The 22,400-nt window shown below is 42.3% G+C and overlaps 1 protein-coding gene across 1 annotated transcript in view; it reads right to left on the bottom strand.

The window, feature by feature from the left end:
- Nucleotides 1-590: 590 nt before the first annotated feature.
- Nucleotides 591-22,400, bottom strand: part of SLC9A4 (solute carrier family 9 member A4) — a 62,151-nt gene continuing 40,341 nt past the window's right edge. The window contains 6 exon segments of the mRNA XM_062208888.1: nt 591-949; nt 6,451-6,541; nt 8,417-8,548; nt 13,262-13,358; nt 20,147-20,308; nt 22,128-22,198. Coding sequence (XP_062064872.1) covers nt 591-949; nt 6,451-6,541; nt 8,417-8,548; nt 13,262-13,358; nt 20,147-20,308; nt 22,128-22,198 — 912 coding nt within the window.

Here is a 22,400-nt window from a genome sequence, read left to right as displayed (position 1 = left end):
TCAATACAGCAATGCTATAAAAGTTTCATCTTTCCTTTGAAATACAGCTATTGCCTATTGAATATCAAAATCAAAATTCAAGGCATTCACTTGGGAGGGAAGGCAGCCATTTTTGAGGACATGTAACCACTCACCACATGACCTTAAACAGGGGATCCCCATCTGTAAACCTACACGTTGAGTCAGGTCACTCCAAAGGCCCCTGCTAGTGCTAATTGGATCATGAGTTGCAAGTGCATATAGTCAGTATGAGTTGCTGATCAATCGCTCTGTGTATCAATATGTAACATGAACAACATGCCCTTGATTGAAAGCTTTTATGAATTCTCAGTGTCTAATTTCTGGAGTGATTAACTGCTCTTACCCATAAGGAATTCGTCTACCAAGATACACAGTTAAGTGTGTGACACAGTCTTGGGTTTGCTCCCAGCCCTCCAAAATATCTTCTTGCTTCCTCTAGGTACGTGACTAATTGTTCCCTTCCCCCTCCAAAAAAATCAAACTCAATAACTTCCTTCTGACCTCTGAAAATTCTCTCCTTTCAAATAGGAAGATGGGTTGTTGAAAACTTCTGAAACAATCTGTGGACATTAACATTTTTTTCTCTGGAGCAGAGGACTGTGGGACTTGTGGCGCTCCCTGCTGTGTTCTGGTTCAGCTGTCCATCTGGGCCCAATCGCAGAGGCCTCCTCCTCGCTCTGCTCTCCAGATGCATACTCCTCGTCCACTGTGTGAAACAGTGGCTTGGGCTTTAAAATCACCCTCTTGTCTCTACCGCCATGCTCTTTCTGGCCTGTTCTTTGGTCATCAAAGCTCAATGCCTCCCTTCCTCTGTGGAAGCTCTTCATGGGGATGGCTTCTTGCACCTGTCTTCTTTCCTGAAGTGACCGGGTCCGAGGCTGTACACTGAACGTGACAGGTGGGAATCCGGGATGGCGGCTGTCAGCGTCTGAGAACACATGGTGACAAGCAGGGAAACAAGACTTAAGATCAGCATGGAGGCTTGGAATCGGGATGGCAAGAACTCAGAGTGAAGCAAAGCCCTCCCTGAGGTTCTAGCTCTTACACCAAACCTTTTCATCAGACGATTTTCCCTTTACAAAGTCACTGCCCCAGTAGACAGAAGACACACGTGCAGTGTTATAAATAAAAATGCATGGAAACCTGTGTATCAAGCCAGTCCCCCTACTCCACCCAGGGAGGCAAGGCAGCATCCTTTTAAAATATTAAATCAATTGGCTATAGACATACATCATAAGGCATAAAAATGCTTTATCTTGTCAAAAGCCAATGCTAACTGGAAGGTTACCCGGAACTGTCATATTAAAGTAGCTGGTTTTAACCTGATTTGTTATTTAATCAGTGGTTACCACAAAGTGTTACATCCAAGTTTTCTCTCTTTGACCTTGAACATTCTAATCATGGAGAAACAGATAGCAAGAGGCCACAGCAGAGAGCAGGGGTGTGACCAGACGCCCTTTATTCCAAGGGGTAGGTGGGTGAACAGATCGTGGCTGGCATATGGTGGCAATGATGATGGCAACTTCTAAATGTGGAAAACTTACTATGTGCCTGCCACTATGCTAGTCATTTTACACATGCTATGCTGTTTAATTCTCAAAACAGCTCTTTGAAATGGGGAACGTACAGTCCTCATTTCTCAAGGCTAAGCAACTTTGATTATCAAACTGCTGCTGAAAATGGAGCTGGAGTTTGAACAGATCCTGTCCAGCTGCAAAACTGCTCTTCCACATCAGACCACGCTGTGTCCATTATATTTGTCCCTTAGTACCCACAAGGGACTATTCTAGAAACTCCAAGAGCAGAAAAATCAAAGGATGCTCAAGTCCTTTAAATAAAACGATGCATTTGCACATGACCTCTGCACATCTTCTCGCACACTTTAAATCACCCCTATGTGAGCAGTTGTTGGCCTATACTGTTAAGGGAATAATGACAAGACAAAAAGATCCTACGTGTCTAGTAAAAATGCATTCTTTTGTTCAAATATTTTTTTCTCGTGGTTAGTTGAATCTGCGGATACAGAACTGTGAACATGGAAGGTCCTCCAAACCAGCATGGAGCTCCTACACGTTCTGAGCAAGAGAGTTCCCAACCTTGGAGGGCAAGGAAAGAGCTGGGTAGGAAAGAGTGCTCCAAGGCCCAGCCTAGTCAGACAGGGGATGACCACTGGACAAGATGTCTTTTTTTTTCTTTTTGTCAGGCAGAGTTAGACAGTGAGAGAGAGAGAGAGACAGAGAGAAAGGTCTTCTTTCCGTTGGTTCACCCCCCAAATGGCCGCTATAGCCGGCGACACGCCGATCCGAAGCCAGGAGCCAGGTGCTTCCTCCTGGTCTCCCATGCGGGTGCAGGACCCAAGGACTTGGGCCATCCTCCACTGTCCTCCCGGGCCACAGCAGAGAGTTGGGCTGAAAGAGGAGCAACTGGGACAGAACCGGCACCCCAACCGGGACTAGAACACGGAGTGCCAGCGCCACAGGTGGAGGATTAGCCTAGTGAGCCGCCGTGCCAGCCAACAAGATGTCTTTCTCCACAGTCTCTCCTAGAGCCTTTCCGGCTGCTTCCTGACCTTGTCTAGGAGCAGAAAGTCTCTGGGTGTAGACAGAAGGTGGAGTCCTGTAAACAACTGTGCCCTGATCATTATTAATTCTTTGAAACTTACTACAGTTGACTAGTAATGAAAGTCCCACATCATTACTTTTCCTCCTCAGATTTCTAGTGTAACCATTGTCATCTAGATGAATTTAGAAACAATGGGCTACATTTGAAAGAAGAAAAATTATTTTCCTTGGGACTAAGCTTTCATTCCAAGTCTAGATGAGTCCAGGTAGCCCTGACATTTTGGAGTGTTGTCCTTTCTGTATTTACCCATGGGCTTTCTTAAGGGCCTCAAGGATAGTTAGCAGTGTCTACTGTTTCTTGGCACACCTACCTGGTTCCAGGCACTGTTCTGACAGCTTTATGTGATCTGCTCATGTGTGTATCCTGTATGTGTGTGACTGCTTTCATGCCTGGATAATATGGGTACTGTTGTATGGGGAAGTCAGCAACATTATCCTCTTTCCAAAGAGAAAAGAACAGCATTGAGAAGCAGAATTTTATTTTTTTTTTAACTCTAGTCCCTATATATTTTTCAGCATTTTTTGATTTTTATTGAAAGTAAGCATGAGATGCCCTTTAGTGAAGCATATATTTAAGAGATGGGGCGCTTTGACTTAGTTTGGTAAATAATGTAATTACATTTCCAAATGTTAAACGACTCCACCTTCTGGAACAATCTCCCTTTGGAAAGTGCACTATTTTATCTGTCATTCTTGTTTTTGATTTGTATGTTAGTGCTGACACGAGGCTGCTCCCTGGTGATCTGCTATCAGAGTCATGTGATACCGATATCCATTTCTTAAGAAAGAACTGTGGGGGCCGGCACTGTGGTGTAGCAGCTAAAGCCACTGCCTGCAGTGTCGGCATCCCATATGGGCGCCAGTTCGAGACCCAGCTGCCCCACTTCTGTTCCAGCTCTCTTCTGCTATGGCCTGGGGAAGCAGCAGAAGATGGCCCAAGTCCTTGGGCCCCTGCACCCATGTGGAAGACCCAGAGGAAGCTCCTGGCTCCTGGCTTTGGATCGGCACAGCTCTGGCCGTTGCAACCATTTCAGGAGGGAACCAGAAGATGGAAGACCACTCTCTCTCACTCTCTCTTTCTCTCTCTGTGTAACTGTGACTTTCAAGTAAAATCAATAAATCTTAAAAAAAAAAAAAGAACTGTGACATTTCCTTGTTCTCTGTTCACTCGAGCCACATCAATAGCACTAGGTTATTTGCACCCAGAAAACATTTTAAAATCAACTTATTGTGACCCTCCATTTGATGCTCTGGAGGAAAAATTGTTGAACACAAAAGGAAAGAAAATGGATGACATGCTTGTTAAGTACAGCTCCTCAAATTCATCTAAAGAAAATCAACAACTACAGTGGAAAGCATAGAGAAAAGTAGAAACAGAAAATTCTCTACAAGAAACAGCTGTCTCCAAAAATATGAAAGATATTCACTCTGACTAAAAATACTAGAGATTCATGTGAAAGAATAATGAGGTCTATAAATTTTATGCTATCATATTATTCATTTCTTAAAAGTTTGCAAACAGCCTAGTGGATGACAAAGGTGTCAGATAAGGACAATTTTCATAGCCTGTTGGTATGAGGGTAAATTGGTGATATAATCTTTTAGGCTTGCATTTTGGCAGTGCAAGTGAAGATTTAAATACATGCAATTATTGATCTGAAAATTTTTACTTACAGGAAAATATACTAAGTAAATACTTATTTATGAAAAAAATAAATCACAAGTGATTCAGAGTGCTTATTATTTAAAATTGCTTATAATTACCCCAAATTGGAAATACTTTAAGTATTTATTAATTAGAAATTGACTAAATAAGATATATAAGATATATATATAAGATATATATTATATATAATTATATATAATATAATTCATTTTTATTCCATTTTCTAAAATGAATACCAAATTCATATCTATTGACATGGAAATCTACCTACAACATATTTTTGAGAGACCTAGAAGATTTCTAAAAATTATTAAACAATGATTACACTTTGATTTTATGTACAAAACTGTGATACTGTGAAATATAGATTTGGTTCTATCCCTTTTCCTGGCATAAAGTCCCCAACTCCCTGGAATCTGCTGAGGGAGATTTTGTGTGCTAGTGAGTTGACTCCTGGCTGGCAGCTTAGTTTGCTGATGGATAAGGCTGGTCACAGGACAGACCAGGGCAGGATCAGAGAGTTGGGACTTTTAGTCCTACACCCCAACCTCCTTGTGGAAAATAAAGGAACATCGATGACCAAAGACTTAATCAATCACAGCTACATGATGAAACCTCTATGAATGTCCAATAGAATATGATCTAGAGAGCTTCCAAGTAGCTGAACCCATGGAGATCCCTGGAGGGTGATGTAACCCAAGAGGGAATGGAGGCTCCTGCCCCTTCTCCCGTATTTAACCTCTGCATCTCTTCCTCTCGGCTGTTCATCTGTTGGCTACGCAACATCCTTCACAATAAACCGGTGAACCTTTCCCTGAGTTCTGTGAACCATACTAACAAACTGAACTCGAGAAGGGGGTTGTGGGACCCCTGATTTAAAGTCAGCTGGCCAGGAGCATAGGTAAAGCATCCGAGGCCCACAACTGGCATCCGACATTTGTGTTGTATGTTGAGGGTAGGGCGGGGAGGCAGCCTTGGGGACTCAGTGTATGGGATCTGATGCTTTCTCCAGGTGGACAGGGTCAGGGCTGCACCGGACTGGCGGACATCCCGCTGGTGTCTGCTGCAGGGACACTGCTGGCTTGGTGGCTAAGGAAACGCCAACACACACCAGCGCTCAGAAATACGTCATTGAGTAAGAAGACCAGAGAAACTGATCAGCTTTCCTACACAAATCCTGTGCTGTGTTTCTGTGATTTGAGGAAAGGAGGCATCAGGAGCGGGTACTGTGGGTCAGGAGAGTGTAGAATTATGGGAGAATGCTAGATCAAATGTTTTATGGTGATTACATACGGGTATTGCCATTTTAGGTGATTTTAACTTCTTTTTCATTCTTTACTGATCTATTTAGGATTTACATGAAACATGTTTGTAAATAAGAAAACAAATCTTTTTGTTTTAAAGGATAATTATGTTTACTGCTTAAAGATTTAGTTCTAAAATTCTGTTTTGCGTTTATTTGAATTTTTAATGTGATTTGAAGGCTTCAAAAAGAGAAATATCAAAATAGAAAACACAGCATCTGATAAATGCTTCAGCCACTTTTTGCTAATAGAATATCATTTTATACACACATTTTTAATAAAAGTAACTTGGCTTTTAAAAATAATAAAAACATGTTCAATAATGCCAAGAGTTCTAATTAAGATTTAAGTATTTAGGAGGAAATATTTAATCAGTAAGCTTGAAGAGTTTGCTTTAGTAAGATTTAATCCACTTTGGAGAATTCTGCTCCAACTTCAACTCTGGGTGAGTCCCAGAAGGTTGGTGAAGCCTCCCTGTACCACTGGTTTCAGAGAGGAGATGGCCAGTTCTGACCCTTGGGCTTTATCTGTCCTGATGCGTCCTTTGGAAAGCTCAGAGAACTAGCAATCATCTGTTATTTTTTAAAATGTCTGAAAAAATGTAAAAGAAAACAATATTTCATTACAAGTAAAATTAACATGAAATTCAAATTTCAGTGTCCCAAAGTTCTGATTTCATTGTTAAAGCAGTGTTTATTTTTTTTTGTCATGCAATGTAATGTAAAGTTTTTGTAATGTAAAGTTTTTTTATTTTTGTCCCTTGGTCCCCAAACACCTAAATATTTAGCATCTGATCCTTTATTGGACAATATGTGGGGCAGCCAGGTAGAGAGGTTACCTGTGAATTCGGCAGCCCTTGTGTCCCTTCTCGCTGTCAGTGGTTGATTGCTGTAGGGAAAGGAGAGGTAGCGGATGTTTTTGGTGCCAGTCTGTAGAAAACAAGTAGAAATAAAAAGCAGATCAGCTCCTGCATATAGGAGTTTCCTGTGACAAAGTGAAAGACACAGACCTACAGTGGCATCATGTTTGGAGAACTGGCCTTCAGTTAACTTTTGTTTCACGAAAGCTGACACTTCCGTCTTCAGTATGAGAAAGGGAACTTCCAAAAAATGGAAAATGGAATTAAAAGATACATTTATTTGGGGGTAAAAAATTTGAAATCTTGCCACAGGTTTGGTTTTTTTGTTTTGTTTTGTTTTTTGTAATAATCATTTTCTGAGGCTGGCATTGTGATATAGCAGATAAAGCCAACACCTACAATGCCAGCATCCCATCTAGGTGCTGGTTCGTGTTCCAGATGCTCCACTTCCCATCCAGCTCCCTGCTAATGGCCTGGGAAAAGCAGGAGAGAATGGCTCAAGTGTTTGGGACCCTGCCACTCATGTGTGAGACCTGGAAGAAGCTGGCTCCTGGCTTCTGGTTTTGGCCTGCTTATTGTGGCCACTTGGGGAGTGAACCAGCAGATGGGAGCCCTCTCTCTCTGTCTCTCCCTCTCTCTGTAACTCTTTCAAATAAATAAATAAATCTTTAAAAAATCATTTTCCAGAACGTTTTTGAAGGCTCTTCTAACACATGGATTTCAAAAACATTTTGCACCAAAATCTCTCTCTTTTCATTCCATTTTTCACAAATTTTGTCTCTTGTGAAAAAATGGACCACTTTGAACCTCTCAAGGTTACTTCCACAGCCCCACTGAGATACGGATCAAGATTAGGATCTTCCTGAGACCCCATGTCCATCTAGGAATCCCAGCAAGTTTGCTGTGATACTGTCTCATAGAGGAAGAGTTCACCGGGCAGGTCTTTGGCCTAGTGGCTAAGTCACCTGCATCCCACCTGCAGTGCCAGAGTCTGGCTTCCTCTGGCTTCTGACTCCACAGCTTCCCGCTAATACAAACTCTGATACGCAGTAGTGCCAGTTTTGGTAATTGGTACCTGTTACCCTTCTGGGCTCTGCCTTTGGCACCACTTAAGGGCCATTGTTGGCATTTTGATGAACAAGTGATGGGAGCACTCTCTCTCTCTCTGTATGTCTGTCTCTCAAATAAATATCAGTCAATGAAATAGGAAGAGATCAGGTGCACAGTGATAAGGCTGAGAGCCTAGACAAGAACTAATCTCTCCATATCTCTTCCTGAGAGAGAAGTCGGCATCCCAGAGCCAGAAGGCTTAGATCTTGGAGGTCCCCATGGAGTGTTTGGCCCCACCCAGCTTTGTGGTGGAATGAGAAGGCCATGCCAAGATGGCGCTGGCGAGCAAGAGTCAGTTACTCAGGAATGGCTTCAGAACCCACCTGGCGACAGAGCCTGCCTGGCAACAGGCTATGATTGGTTAGGGCATAAACCTCCCCTTGGCCAGATTGGCTGCCTTGGCTATGTAAGCTGCTGTACCAACTGAAATAAATAAGTCTGTAGGCTGCTCGCCTCTGGCCTGCTTTCATCTGACTCCTGGGGTCTGTGTGGTGACTCCGTGCCTCTTGCCCCCACCACACTCCTCCTCTCAGAACAAATCCACAGCAACACAGGTTAGAATGCCACACAGTGGACATGCAGTCACTGCCCTGCCCTGGAGGGCAGTTTGCTACCAAATGCCCAGTGGGAAGAAGCCTCAGGTCCATAAGGTCCTGAATCCAGAGACGGGGGTTGCCATGGTGTGCACCTCCTATGTCTCTAGCACCAAGTGGAGGTTTTGTTCATTTAAATACTCATCGTTGTTCCCCTGAGAAGGCCCTGGCCAGGGCAGACCTGGTTGTCAGGTGCTAAACTTCCACAGGCGGAGGGTCCCAAGTCAGCAGCGCCCACCTACCGGCTTCCCCCACGGCAGGCTGTGGCCTTTCCTCAGACTCTCCCTCAAGGTGTTCTGGCGGCGGATCAGAATCTCTTTAGCCTGCTTCTCACTCGTTTGGGGTTTGAGGTTGTATTTGTTGTAGGACAGGGTCTGCAAAGAGAGTGGAATGTCAGATGGGTGAGAATTTCTCCTGGACATCGTTCAGCCTTAGGTGGCTGGGAAACATCAGGAAGCTAACACTGCAAGAGCAGGCGGGCTCCGTAGAGGTCAGCTGAGCACTGGCCTGCTCTACAGACAAGCAAGCCAGAGCCTCCACATGGGTCACAACCCGCGGTCACACCCTGACCTCCACATGGGTCACAACCCACGGTCACACCCTGACCTCCACATGGGTCACAACCCACGGTCACACCCTGACCTCCACATGGGTCACAACCCACGGTCACGCCTCTCAGAGCCGTGTGGATTCCATCTGGGCTGTTCCCATCTTATCCCTGCTACCAGCCACGCTCTGGTGCCCGCAGACTCACACGTACCTTCCTAAGCCACAGTTTCTGTGCTAGGTCAGTGGTTCCTGGGCATTAGGACTTAGTAGGTAAGTCAGATAGCAAAGCTATGTTGGGAATTTCCACAGAGTTGCTGTTTTTAATTTCATCAGTTAAGGATATGCATACAAAAAAAATCCATCAACTCCTACCACTGTTGTCATCAATTCACTACAGAAAAAGTTTTCTAGCCAAAGTGTCAGGCAGACATAATCTCAGGTACACAACAGTCCTTCAAGTTGAATTGATTTCTTCATTGAAAGCATATCATGGACCATGAGCCAACATTGGTCCTCAGACAGAAGTTTGCAACACACTTCTGTAGAATTTCTGTTCCCCTTTATTGCTCACTCAAAGTTCACCTTAGATGCTCGCTTAGCCTGGGCCAGTAGCTGATCCAATGTCTGCCCTGAGAAATCACAAAGTCCTATTGGATAATGAAATGGGGATAGCAACCGCAATCCCTCCTGGGTGAATGATGCTTAGTAGGTATAGTGAATTCATTTGCAAAGAACAAATGCTTTAGATGCCAAGGTCAGAGGCAGGCACAGTATTGGAAAACCAAATGTTAGAATTCTTGTCTTCCAAAGGTTACAGACTCCTGGGGGCCAGCACACAGAGAAACTTACAAGGTTGGGTGCTTAGGTAAGTTATACCATCCAAGGAACATCTGGGAGTGATGGGGTCCAGGCAAAGGGCATTTAAACTAGGCTTGAATGGGCAAAGCTTATTGAATTTACTATCTTAGAAGATGAATGATAATTACCCTGTGAATAAGTTTTAGGAAGAGGGAACACAGGGCTAAAACATGCTGTTGGGGCCAGCACCGTGGCGCAGTAGGTTGATCCTCCACCTGCACCACTGGCACCCCATATGGGTGCCAGTTCTAGTCCCGGCTGCTCCTATTCCAGTCCAGCCCTCTGCTATGGCCTGGAAAAGCAGTAGAGGATGGCCCAGGTCCTTGGGCCCCTGCACCCACGTGGGAGACAGGGAGGAAGCTCCTGGCTTCTGGCTTTGGATTGGCGCAGCTCCTGCTGTTGTGGCCATTTGGGGAGTGAACCAATGGAAGGAAGATCTTTCTTTCTGTCTCTCCCTCTCACTGTCTGTAACTCTACCTCTCAAAACACACACACACACACACACATACATGAGCTGTTAACAAAGGTAGTGGGCTGGAAGATGTGTATGGGTGTGTTGGGGAAGGGTGGATTGGAGAAGAGTTTGGAATGTGTTTGCTATCAGTGGAAAATAAGGTCTTTCAGTGAAAGGGTGGCGAGGAATGAGATGGAAAGGCAGGAAGGGGCCAGACCATGGCTATGGAGAGAGAGAGGAGGCTGTCACATAGGATGCCAAGAGATGATCCAGGGAGTGGCAAGAGAAAAATGTGAATACTTGTATTTCTGATGGTTTTTACCCCCTCAAATATAAAGGTTATTATGCCTTATTAGTACTTAATATTATTGGCCTATAATGTGCCCTCGCTTGGTCCATACCTGACATGGTCAAGTTTCCCGTGAGAGAAAAGTTGTCCGTGACCAGGAGGGGTTGACAATGGTACCCTCAGGGGTCTCCCTGGCTTTCAGGTTGCTTTTTTGTTTTAGAGTATATGCACCCAGTACAGTAGATTTGTCATTTTCACTATCTAATAACTAAACAAATCAAGTAATTCCATTACCAAGACATACGTTAGAAGCTAAAGGAACAATGAGGAAAGGACAAAGCTCAGTGATCTGACAAGAATAGGGCCCTAAAATTGTATTGTAAAGATAGAGATATATATACTCTTATCCATCACCATTAATCATGGGCCTTGGTCTAAGTGCATTTTATACACTTATATTTATTCTTATATACTTATTTATATTTATTTAAATATGTATTAAAATATATACACTTATTTATATGTATTTTTATACACTTATTTATATTTATTGAAATATTTATTAAAATATTTAATAATGATTAATCTAAAATGTGGAGACAGACTTTTGCAATTTATCAATGTGAAAGTCACACAAACAAATGTAGTATGAGAGTGTGTATGTGTGTGTGTGCATACATTGCTAGTAACAATTTCCTACATGCAGACTTGGAAGGAGGCTGTACTTTGGGGAGTATTTGGATATATCTTCTATTATGCCTCACATCCCATCACCCTTGTCCATCTTCCTGTCTTCAAGGAGCATAGAAAGTTCTATGCATATAATATATTAGAAGTTTCCTCCTTCTCTTCTCTCTACTTCTGCCCTCTGGTGAAGGAGTTGGTGATTGGTGAAAACCTGTATTTCTCCCTAAACCTTGATCTCTATAGGAGAAAAGCATGGCTTATTCCATGAAGTGTTCCCTCTGCGTGGCACCTGTGCATTCACTATTTGCTGAAGGGAATTAACACTAAACAAATTGCTTTTCCTCCTCTGTGGTATAGAGACTTTGAGTGACTTAACCATTTAAGTCACACCAGGGATTGCTCAGCAAGCTTTGAACTATCTCAATCTCTGTGCCACTTTGTTTTCTATAGTCCCACTGGGCAACTACAGAGGTCAGTCCCTTAACCTCCTTACTCATGAAGAGTCCATCCTGGCCACGCATGGGAAAGAAACTTCAAACAAGAACAACCAAAGTCCTCCAAAAGGAAACAGGTCCAACAAGTCTGGCTCATTCTCAGGTCAGCTGTGTAACACAATCTCCCAGACTCAAACCCCGCACCTGCTAGCCTTGCCCTGACATGACTCCTTACCCCCAGGTTGGCTTTTTCCAGAGCAAACCACCAAGTCTGTACCAATCATGCAGGCTATATAAGGCCTGCAGAATCATTTGGTCTGGCCGTGCCAAGACAATCACAGGCAAGACTTGAAATGCAACAAACCTATAACTGGCTAATTTTTAAGTTGATAATTTTGTATGGCCTGCAAATGATTTTATAAATCACCATATGGCCCTTGGCAGAAAAATATCATAAAGAGATGGCCCCACGTTTAAATTTGGGGACAACAAAGAAGGATGCTGCACAGCTTAGAAGAGAGAATCCTTGAAAGCAAACCAAATAGGACACTTATAAAAGGAAGGAGGGAGCTAGCTTGGAACGTGCATGCTGGAAGAGAAAAGAGGATGGGTGTTAAGCTTACTGTAGACTGAATTCGAGTTCCAGGATCTCCATCTCCTTTTACGGACCTTTCTCTAAATTCATCACCTTGGGGAAAAAGCTGAGTGCCGGGTATCATCTGAACCCTGACGTTCATTAAGCTGGCTGCATTCTTCAAAGCAGGAAGTTTCTATTTTTCCAAGGCAGGGTATGATAGTTTTACTGAAACAGTTTCACTTGGAATGATTTGAAAGCCTTGGCATTTACTCTAAGCATGCTAACATTGATAATTTATATTCCTTTAGCTGGTTTAGACCTTTCACTGACACAAGTTCATTAACCACGGACTTTCTCAATCAGGAAACCAGCAAGCATTCACCTTCACTGTATCCTAGAAGTCTGGAGTCACAGGAAGAGCAATAGGCAGGTGGTCAGAAGCCCGACATGCTTAATTCAGGTTTGTTTGATGGCTCTGAACAAATCAGATAACCAACTTCTCTTACTTCAGCTTCATCCCCTTGAAGATGAAGGGCTTAGATGATTTGTTCGGTCCCATCAAAACTGTGACCTATGACATATCGACAAAAACAAAAGCCCTCACAATGAATCTACCCATCCTGATGTGTTAGGATCAACAATCGAATCCTCTGACTTGAAAAACTCTTAACTGGATGTCACAGGTTCAAGTATCATTTGATTAAGTCGAAGTTTCAGGGCTCATCTTTTAAACCCAGGAATGCTATTGCTTTGCACTTTGGGCAAGCTCCCAAGGACTGACACAGATCCTGTAAGTATTTCTTCAGTTAAAAAGTGAGATTCATAGTGTCTTCTTTTACTCAGCTCTTTAGCAGTATCACTTCAATATTATAACCCAAACTGTCTCAATTTCCTAATCTTTATTATTACAGTCATCAGCCTCCTGGTACCATCTTTTCCCTGTGGTGTGCAGGACAGCCTGACTGCTTGTCTGTCTTTAGCAGGAGAAAAGAGAGACCTGCTAAATCTGGAAAGCACCAGGCTGCAGGGCGAGGGCAGCCTGACCTCTAGAGACGGCAACTGGATTCACAATGGTTTTTCTGCCTCAGGTGCCAAGTTTGCCACAGAAATCTAACAATTGACTTTCTGTTCTCCAGAGTAAGCCGAGAGCACTTGTTCTGCAGGAGATCACTTTAGAGAAGATGGGGTTGAGGGGAACAGATTCCAGGCACAGGGGATAGATAGACTGCTTATACCCACCCTTTTTCGAACTTGGTACATGTTGTGGGTCAGAATGTCCCTCATGGACTCCACGTCTTCAGGGGAAAGCCTTTTCACTCCTTGTATCCTCTGGGCCCTGGAAACATCAGTGGAAGAAAGATAATTATTCTTCCATCTTGGCAAGAAGTGCCACAAAAACATCTGTGAGCCTTGCCCTCTATGGTGGAAATGCAAACATCTGAACTGTTTTTACACCATTTTTCCTATAGCAGTAAATTGATTCAAAATGTCAAAATGTGTAACTTGACTTAAAGTTTCTAAAATATGATTCCTTTGCTTATTACTTCTATGTTGTAACTTCTAACCTTTAAGATTTATTTATTTTATTTGAAAGAGTTTTACACACAGAGAGAAGGAGAGGCAGAGAGAGGTCTTCCATCCACTGGCTCACTCCCCAATTGACCACAAGGGCTGTAGCTGCGCAGATCCGAAGCCAGGAGCCAGGAGCTTCCTCCAGTCTCCTGCATGGGTGCAGGGGCCCAAGGTGCATGGACCATCTTCTACTGCTTTCCCAGGCCATAGCAGAGAGCTGGATTGGAAGTGGACATGAACCGGCACCCATACGGGATATTGGCACTGCAGGCAGCGGCTTCACTCACTAATCCACAGAGCCGGCCCCCTAACCTATTTTTTAAAAAGGATTTAAGATTATAACAAGAGAATTGAAAATGAATCTTTATGTGAATGGAAGGGGAAAGGGAGCGGGAAAGGGGAGGGTTGCGGGCGGGAGGGAAGTTATGGGAGGGGAGAAGCCATTGTAACCCATAAGCTGTACTTTGGAAATTTATATTCATTAAATAAAAAAGTTTAATAAAAAAAAGGATTTAAGATTATAACAAGTTATTTTTTCCTCTAAATTTGTAATGAATGGACATGTTTGTAAAATATAATAAACATCAGCTTTTGGACAATAATATCACAAAAGACAATTCAGATATTTTACTGTTCAATTCAACAGGAATAAAATAGCTCAGGACAAAGTCTGACTCTTTGTTAATGCTGTGCTAATGTCACTGTGGCCAAGTGACAAACAGTTTGAGGATCAGCACCATCCACCAATGCATTAAGAGAATATTCAAGTTTCATGTGTACATTTATCTTAGGATTGTACTTTTACGGATTTTAATTTTTAGTGGAGGGACAATTTAAGAAACTGGAATCACTTTTCGAAAGCAGGAATTAGACAGCCTAGTTCTGAGAGATTGGGCACCATGGCCCATCCCCCTGCCAAGAGTTCAAAAAACAAGTCATGACCAGGTTAGCAGTCAATGCACAATTGTCTTCTGGGGATTTCAGAGCTGTGACTCTGCTATGGGAAGAATTCTCATGTGACAAATGTGTTTGATTACAATCTAGTGGCAGTAATTTTAAAGAAAACCCTATTTTTTGTTTCGTAAGTGATATAGATTCACTGTGGAACACAAGAACAAAAAGAGAATCAAAGGAAATTAAGCCTCCACTTACTACTTTCATCTTCCTTAACATCGAGATGTCAACCCTAACAGGGCTTCTGTTTGTTTGCTTGACTGTTCCCTGGCTCTGACTCTTTTGAATGCCCAAGGGCACTGATGGCTTTAATATCTGCTTGGAAATATTCCTAAGATAACTGATCACAGAGATGAGTAATGGTTTTTAGGCAGGCCACCTCTTAAGTACTTTTTTCTAAACCTTAGTAGCAAGACAGTCATAAATATCAAGGATGCCTTCCAAAGAATACACAGCTGTTAAAAGAGTCCAAATGCTTGGACACTGGATATCACGGTGTGCTGGGGTTTCATTTATCAATGCTATTTGCAGACTGACTAATGCCCTCTCTACAAAATTACTGAAATCAGAGTTTCCATATCCTGGCACTGCCTGTCTCCTCTACTACTGTTCAGTTACCACCCTTGATGATCCAAACATTATTATCAGGGCATTTCAGCCTCACTGTTTAAATGTCCTCTAAATCAAATTTATTCTAACTTAGATATGCTCACACACCTCCGTGATTGGAGCACATTCTTTATCAGGGTGAGTGTAATATATTGCTAAGCAGAAACACCAGCTAGTCAAATAGTTTCATGTTATGTGTTCATAAAAAAAAAAAACACAAATAGGAAAGACCATGGATAAAGGAAGTGGTAAGGTTAAACTTGACCTAACAGTAGCTCTAACTTAGTGCTCTCCCCAGTTTATGAGTGCCTACTTTGGGAAAGACCAGACCTAATTAAAGTCCATTCAGCCGTCTAGCTGGAATGAGTAATACAGATATTGCACTAACTCACACTGAGAAGCTGCAGTTCTAAAATTATATGGTGACATGACTCACCTGGGCAGGGTGATACCTGGAGTTTTCTTCAAGACACTTCATTAACAAAATCATCCCCAATCTAGTGATATTATAAGCATGAGAAGGCCATAATCCTTGGAAAAACTGAATTGGTAATAATCTGTGGGTCAAATTGCTAAATTATAAACTTGAAGATTCCTCTTACTAGAACATTTGTTAATTATCCATAAAGGAAATTTCAATCAACTTAAATGTTGTATGGTAATTTCATTGCTACTAAAATCAAACTAGAAAAGTCTGAATCTAAATGTAGTTGAGTAAAGGTTCCAAATGTCTTGTAACTTTTTTATCCTCAGATGCTAAAATAATATAAAAAGAGGCTTGTTTCCTGTTATAAAATCTAATAAATGTTATATCCATGTCATAATATGAACAACCAAAAAATCAACTACAAGGGTACTTCAATAGGTTATGGGAAAATGGAACTAAAATATAGTTACTCTAGTGCACAGATTTTGAAATCATATATTTTAGGGATCTTCAAAATTTCATGGAAAATGTACATTATCAAAAATGCTAAAGCATGTGTTTTAAAAGTTTTTGGAATTTAGTAGTATTCCCTGATCCATTCAGAGGAGTACGTTTCTCTCCAGTGGCTTAGGTGTGTCATCCATGGGAGGAGCAGGCTCGGAAGTGGTGTCCCCTGTGTGTAGCTAGCTTGTGCCTTTGTCCAAAGGTCACCAAGATGACTGACGAATTAGAATGAGAAGGTGTCCCCACTCCCCACAACACAATGTTCCACTGTGAAGGTGAAACACTGTACTAGAATCTACATCCCAGAGTAGCCTGCCCAAGAATGAAGAAATGTGGACTGATGCCTGTCAAAAGGCATTAAAACGTTCTTGAACTACAATAAAGTTGTTTTATTATTTTTTAAAAACACAAATGAAGGGATGGGTGTTATGGCCCAACAGGTTAAGCTACCTCTTGTGACTCCTGTATTACATGTTGGAGGGCTGATTCTGTTCTTAGGTACTCCACTTCCAATCCAGCTCTCTGCTAATGCACCTGGGAAGCAGTCAATGATGGCTCAAGTACTTGAGTTCCTGCAACCCCTGTGAGAGATCCAGATGGAATTCCTGGCTCCTGACTTCTGCCTGGGCAAGCCCCATCTGTTGTGGCCATTCAGAGGGTGAACCAGCAGATGAAAGATGTCTATCTATCTATCTATCTTCTATCTATGTCTCTTTCTGTGTCATTTTTCCTTCCAACTAAATAAATAAATCTTAAAAAATAAACAACATATACTTAACATTTGGGAGCTTAAAAACAATATTTTGTGGTTGTGTAGTTGCAGTTTGTTATGTCTATAAATTTGTATATATATTTAAATATCCCTTTAATGTTAAATGAAATATTTTTAAGGCTTCAACACTTTTGAACAGTTTGAGTCTGTATCCTCTGGCAATTTCTAACATCTTACCACTCTTGGCAAGACAAGTCGCCTTGTATTTGAAATAATATTTAAGCTATGTGTTCTACCTATTCCATAGGGTTGTTTTAAGGCTCAAATAAATGACTGAGCTCCAGGCAATTCTGGTGGCAGCATTTTCTTGAAGGTCACAGAATTTGGAAGTCTAAGCATCTTCTAGAACAATTACTTCAACTTCTGAAGAAAAAAATATATGTGCATCTTTTGTTATCATCTCAATAATAAAAAATGAACTGGGTACACTTTGTTTTCCTATTATTGTATGAAGGTTTGTTTTTTAAGAAATTAGCTCCTTTGATCTTAGGAGAGGAATTCCTTTTTGGTTGACGTCCTACAGAACTCTGATGAGATCAAATAAATAAGGCTTAAATATTAAAGCCGTATGAAACATCAACCTTTAAAAATCTCCTCTCCCATCCCAGTCAACTGGTTTTGGACCATAGGAGGGAAAAAAGGAATTTCTTACTTATAAGGTTCTCTTACTAATCTTCAGTCAGTGTCTGAAGAAATAATTGACTCAATCTAGAGATCACCTCTGACAAAACTGGTTTGAAAATTACCTTGAGGTCAGAAATCGGGTAATTACTTATGGTCTATGCAATTCAATATAAAAATTCAAATATTCCTTACCACATTCTACATTGATTCTCATTTGAGATAAGCACCCCTACATTCCTGGGCCAGCTGGTCACAGAACTAAGCAGCAAACCAAATGAGGAAGTGCCCCCACCCTCGTCTAAACTGCCCAAAGCTATTCAGCCCTCCTCCAATTCCAATTCATTCTTGAATGCACAAGGTAAAATATCAGGAGACCAGATGAAGCTCACCACCCATGTACTTGGTTTAGCTCTCTAGTCTTTCCGATTATGCATTGTGTGACCTTTTTATTATTGTAACGACCCTGCTAGCGTATGGTGTCCATGAACACAGGGACTGTGCTTGCTTTCACAGTGCTTGCTTGGCACATACAAGGGTCCCTCAAAAAACTTGTTGAAAAATGAAAGTAAAAGATAAGTTTACGTAGGTGCAAAATACTTTGGAATCCATGTCTATAAGGGATCTTCAAAAAGCTCACAGAAGATGTACTATCAAAAAACTATGCAAGGATTGCAAAAACATTTTGCACCAAATTAAACATATCTTATTTCAATTGTTTCACAAACTCTTTGAAGTACTGTAGTACTAGGTAGCCAATGAACAGGATGGGATCTGAGGAATAAAATGAGAGGGAAAGGCAAATTACCAATAATTATGACACACTTTAATGCAATGCTTTAGAAAATAAAAACGAAACAAAATCATTGAGGAAGCAATGATTTTTAAATAAATAAAAATAGGATTGGCCGGCGCTGCGGCTTAACAGGCTAATCCTCCGCCTTGCGGCGCCGGCACACAGGGTTCTAGACTCGGTTGGGGCGCCGGATTCTATCCCGGTTGCCCCTCTTCCAGGCCAGCTCTCTGCTACGGCCCGGGAGTGCAGTGGAGGATGGCCCAAGTGCTTGGGCCCTGCACCTGCATGGGAGACCAGGAGGAAGCACCTGGCTCCTGGCTTCAGATCAGCACGAAGCGCTGGCCGCGGCAGCCATTGGAGGGTGAACCAACGGCAAAAGGAAGACCTTTCTCTCTGTCTCTCTCTCTCACTATCCACTCTGCCTGTCAAAAAAAATAGGATGAGGGTGGGTGATTGGCACAGCGGCTTAGGACACCACACGTTATGCCCCTATTCCCTATCAGAGTGCCTGGCTCAAGTCCTGATTGCTCTAACTCCAAACCAGCTTCCTGCTCATGCAAATCCTTAGAGGCAGCAGGTGATGGCTCAAGTGATTGGATCCTGGCCTCCCCTGTGGGAGACCTGGATGGAGTTCTGGACTGTTGGCTTCAACCTGGTCCAGCCCTGGCTGTTGCAGGTATTAGGGGAGTAGACCAGTGGATGCATGATCTCATCTGTCTCTCTGTCTCTGCCTCTCTCCGCCTTAGAAATAAAACATGAAATAAGTACGTAAATGTTTAAAAAGTGGTAGCAAAGATTACAATCCTTTGGGAACTTTAAAAAAAAAAAAAACTAAAACAAAAACAGAACAGGTTGAGTATTCCTTATCTTCCCTGCTGCCCCAGGCTCCACTATGACTCAGGATACCGTTGCCAATAAACATTTGTTAGTGCTTTCCCATTTTGGTATCAGAAGCTTCCTTAAAGGCATGTAGTGGGTAGCACCAAAACAAACAAACAAGCCACAAAAACAATCTCACTGAAAAATGAGACAGAAAGCTTTCTATTTATACCGAGATACCCTCAGGGACACTGGTGTGGCTTTTTCCCAGGCCAAGTAAGAAAGGCAATGGTGTTTCTGACTCATTAGCAGGGATGAAGGTGTGAGCTGAGATATAACACTCAGGTATCAATGAGAATTTTATTGCTGCCTTTTCTTAGTTCTTCAGTCAACTTGCTTTTCCAACGTGAAGACATAACTGAAGCTCATAATCAAATGGATTCACTTGCTGAAAATGACGATGAGGGGGACAGGTGTTCCTTCCCATAAATATGGATTGTAATTAACTTTCCCAATGCATAAACCATTTCCTGGAAGCAATTCGGGCATCTTTAGGAGATGAATTAATTCTTATGGCGTTGTCTTTCATCTCTTGCTAAATGTAAGCCAGTTAAAATAGCTCATTTCCAGCTTTGGGGAGCAGTTGGTTAGCAGGTGCAACCAACTCATCACAGAGACTCATCTTGTTTTAGTGTGTTTCTAGATTGTTATGATTCCTCCTGATGCCTGCTCCTATCCGAGCTGGCCTCACATAGACACAAGACTTTTCTTACAATCTCACATAGATCTTTGCCTTAGACACAATTATCAGCACAGCTTTCTCCATCATCTGTCCATCAGCTACCACCCCTCTTGCTACTAGGACACATCCTCAAATGCAAGTTAGCAAATACAAAGTCATAAGATGCCAAGACCTTGTTCTTATTTTTTCATGATTTTCTCCCCATATTTCTGCCTCTTTAGCCCCAGTGCCTTCCTATGGAGCAATGAGTTGATGCCTCTTGGAATTCCAACAGTGGAATTCTAAACTGAAGAAGTGATGTGACTTACTGATGGGGAACAGAAAAAGCTGTGGAACTTAGTATCCCGGTCTCAGCCATTTCAATAGCTTGTTTCATCTCCAGCTTCTTGTACAAAGAAACAATGCTTGATTTGGGTACATTTGTTCGGATTAGGATTTTCCGTAAATATCTGTGATCAAACTTCTTAAACCTAAAAATGAAAAACCAACATTTTGGAAACCTTTTGATTTCTGCACATGTTAGGTAAATGTGCATTTTTCATAAAAACAAACCACTACTTAACTTTATTTTGAAAAAAAAAGTCAAGCCAGTGCCTGGAACTCATAGCATTTGAATGTATTTTTTAAACAATTCATAGTGTTTATACATTTCTTTAAACAAAGAAAGAGTAGCCTAGTGGCCTGAATACATTCAAAATCAACTACATAAAAGGCAAGGACAAGCCACAATCAGGGCAGAAATTGTGCATAAGGCAGAAACAGGGGAAACCCAGCCCAGCTCAGCCCCAGTTGTAAGAGAAGAAATAAGAGGGCTGAGGCTTTTGAACAAGTGTTCCATTCTAAAGCTGATAACAGCAGCAGCTGCACTTACAGTAATGCTGGCCTATTCAGCCAGAACCCAATAAGAGTAAATGGCCCGGTAGTTACAGTAGTTTTGCCCTATTATGCTGAAGATCATTTTGAATCCTGGCAATTAAAGGGGAGAAAAAAAAAACACATATGTCCCCCAGATCTGAATGATAGGGAGTGAATAGGCTAGACATTGATGGCCGCTGACTATTGTAGCAAAGCTCTGGTCGACCCACTAGGCTGAGCTGTGTGGATGCATGTGCCGCCTTTGGAGTTGGCCATTTGTTTGGAGTTGAAATTTTCAACATTTTCAATCATTCCACATTTAACAGATAGCTTGTGTGCCTGCTTTATTTTCTGAAGGGAGCATAACTTCCTGGGCTGCCGGGCTTATCATTTGCTGATTGACTTCCTGGTATGTGGTGGGGGCGGGCCCCATCAGTTAAGTACCCTCCAGGTGTAGCAGGTGCATTTCTTGAGCTTTGTGATCCCTTTACTCAGACCATGCCTACTCTTGCTCCAACTGGGTTATCCCCTCAGCCTTCTGATTTCCTGCTCTTCGTCATGACAGGCCTTAGTTCCTGTTAATTCCATAACGTACAGTAATCGGCTTTCCAGCCTCCACTACTTGTCTGACATTCTTCTCTCTGAGTTCGCTTTGACCTTGTCAACTCCAGCAGCTGTCATTGCACTTGCTCTGCTGGTTGTTTTGTGAACGCTGATGCATTGGGTAATTCTCCCCAAACCCTCCACATCCTGGATCACCCCTCTTTCCCTTCCAGTCTCCCTGACCACTTCTTCCCCTTCTCCTTCTCAGACTCTTGTCCTCAGCCAGCATCACCTCTTCACACCCTTGTATTGAGCTCACACACATGCCCATGGCTTTAGCTACCAACTGTTCACTAACGCAATCTTTTCTCCTGAACTTGAGACTAAGTTCCATAAGAGAACCAGTTCTGCAATATGAGAACTTTCAGATAGATAAAGGCCCTCAGTAAAAGGTCTTGCATTTTGGTGTCCCCCCACCACCACCAAATAGAGAGGACTCCCTTCCCTGGGGTCTGAAATGTGTCCCCAAACTCCCTTTGAGGCAACATGAGGCTGGCCATTCCATGGTTGCATTGCTTTTATTATTGGGAAGTTTGTCCTTGTTTTAAACTGAAATCTGACTTTTCTAATGTCCATGCAATCAGCTATGCTAGTTCTCTCTGAAGCTATTTAAGCCAAGTCTACAGACTCCTCTACCTGAAAGCTCTCATATTTCCCAGCTACCCATGCCCCAGAGTTCCAACTGTTTGCTGTTATGGTGTGGCTTCTGGGTTCTTTGTCTTCTTGAACCCCTTCCTCCAGATTCTGGGAAGTTTACATCCAATGCAGCTGTTGGAAGTTCTCTAGGCCAAAAATACCTTTGTTTAATAATGAAACCTCGAGTCTCCTTACTTGTCTCGTACTTGGTAGTGGCTCCATTGCCCACACACATCTTCAATTCCAGCCTTCAAGTGATCCATTAGCTGCCAAATTAACCACAAGAAAACAATCACTGGTGAAATGCTAACTCTAAAAGGCTCTCAAGGGAGCCCGAGGAGAATTTCATTTCCTGAGCATATCTGCTTTTCTATCACACTATTCATGTAACTAAAATATGCCATGCCTTTCATAGTAATTCAATTTAGTTTCATGATTGGAGGACTCTGTAGATAAGTTTCTTGATAA

Source organism: Lepus europaeus, chromosome 13, assembly GCF_033115175.1.
Source record: "Lepus europaeus isolate LE1 chromosome 13, mLepTim1.pri, whole genome shotgun sequence".
Classification (NCBI taxonomy): domain Eukaryota; kingdom Metazoa; phylum Chordata; class Mammalia; order Lagomorpha; family Leporidae; genus Lepus; species Lepus europaeus.
The sequence above is the reverse complement of the archived record's forward strand: the minus strand, read 5'-3'. Positions and strand labels throughout refer to the sequence as shown.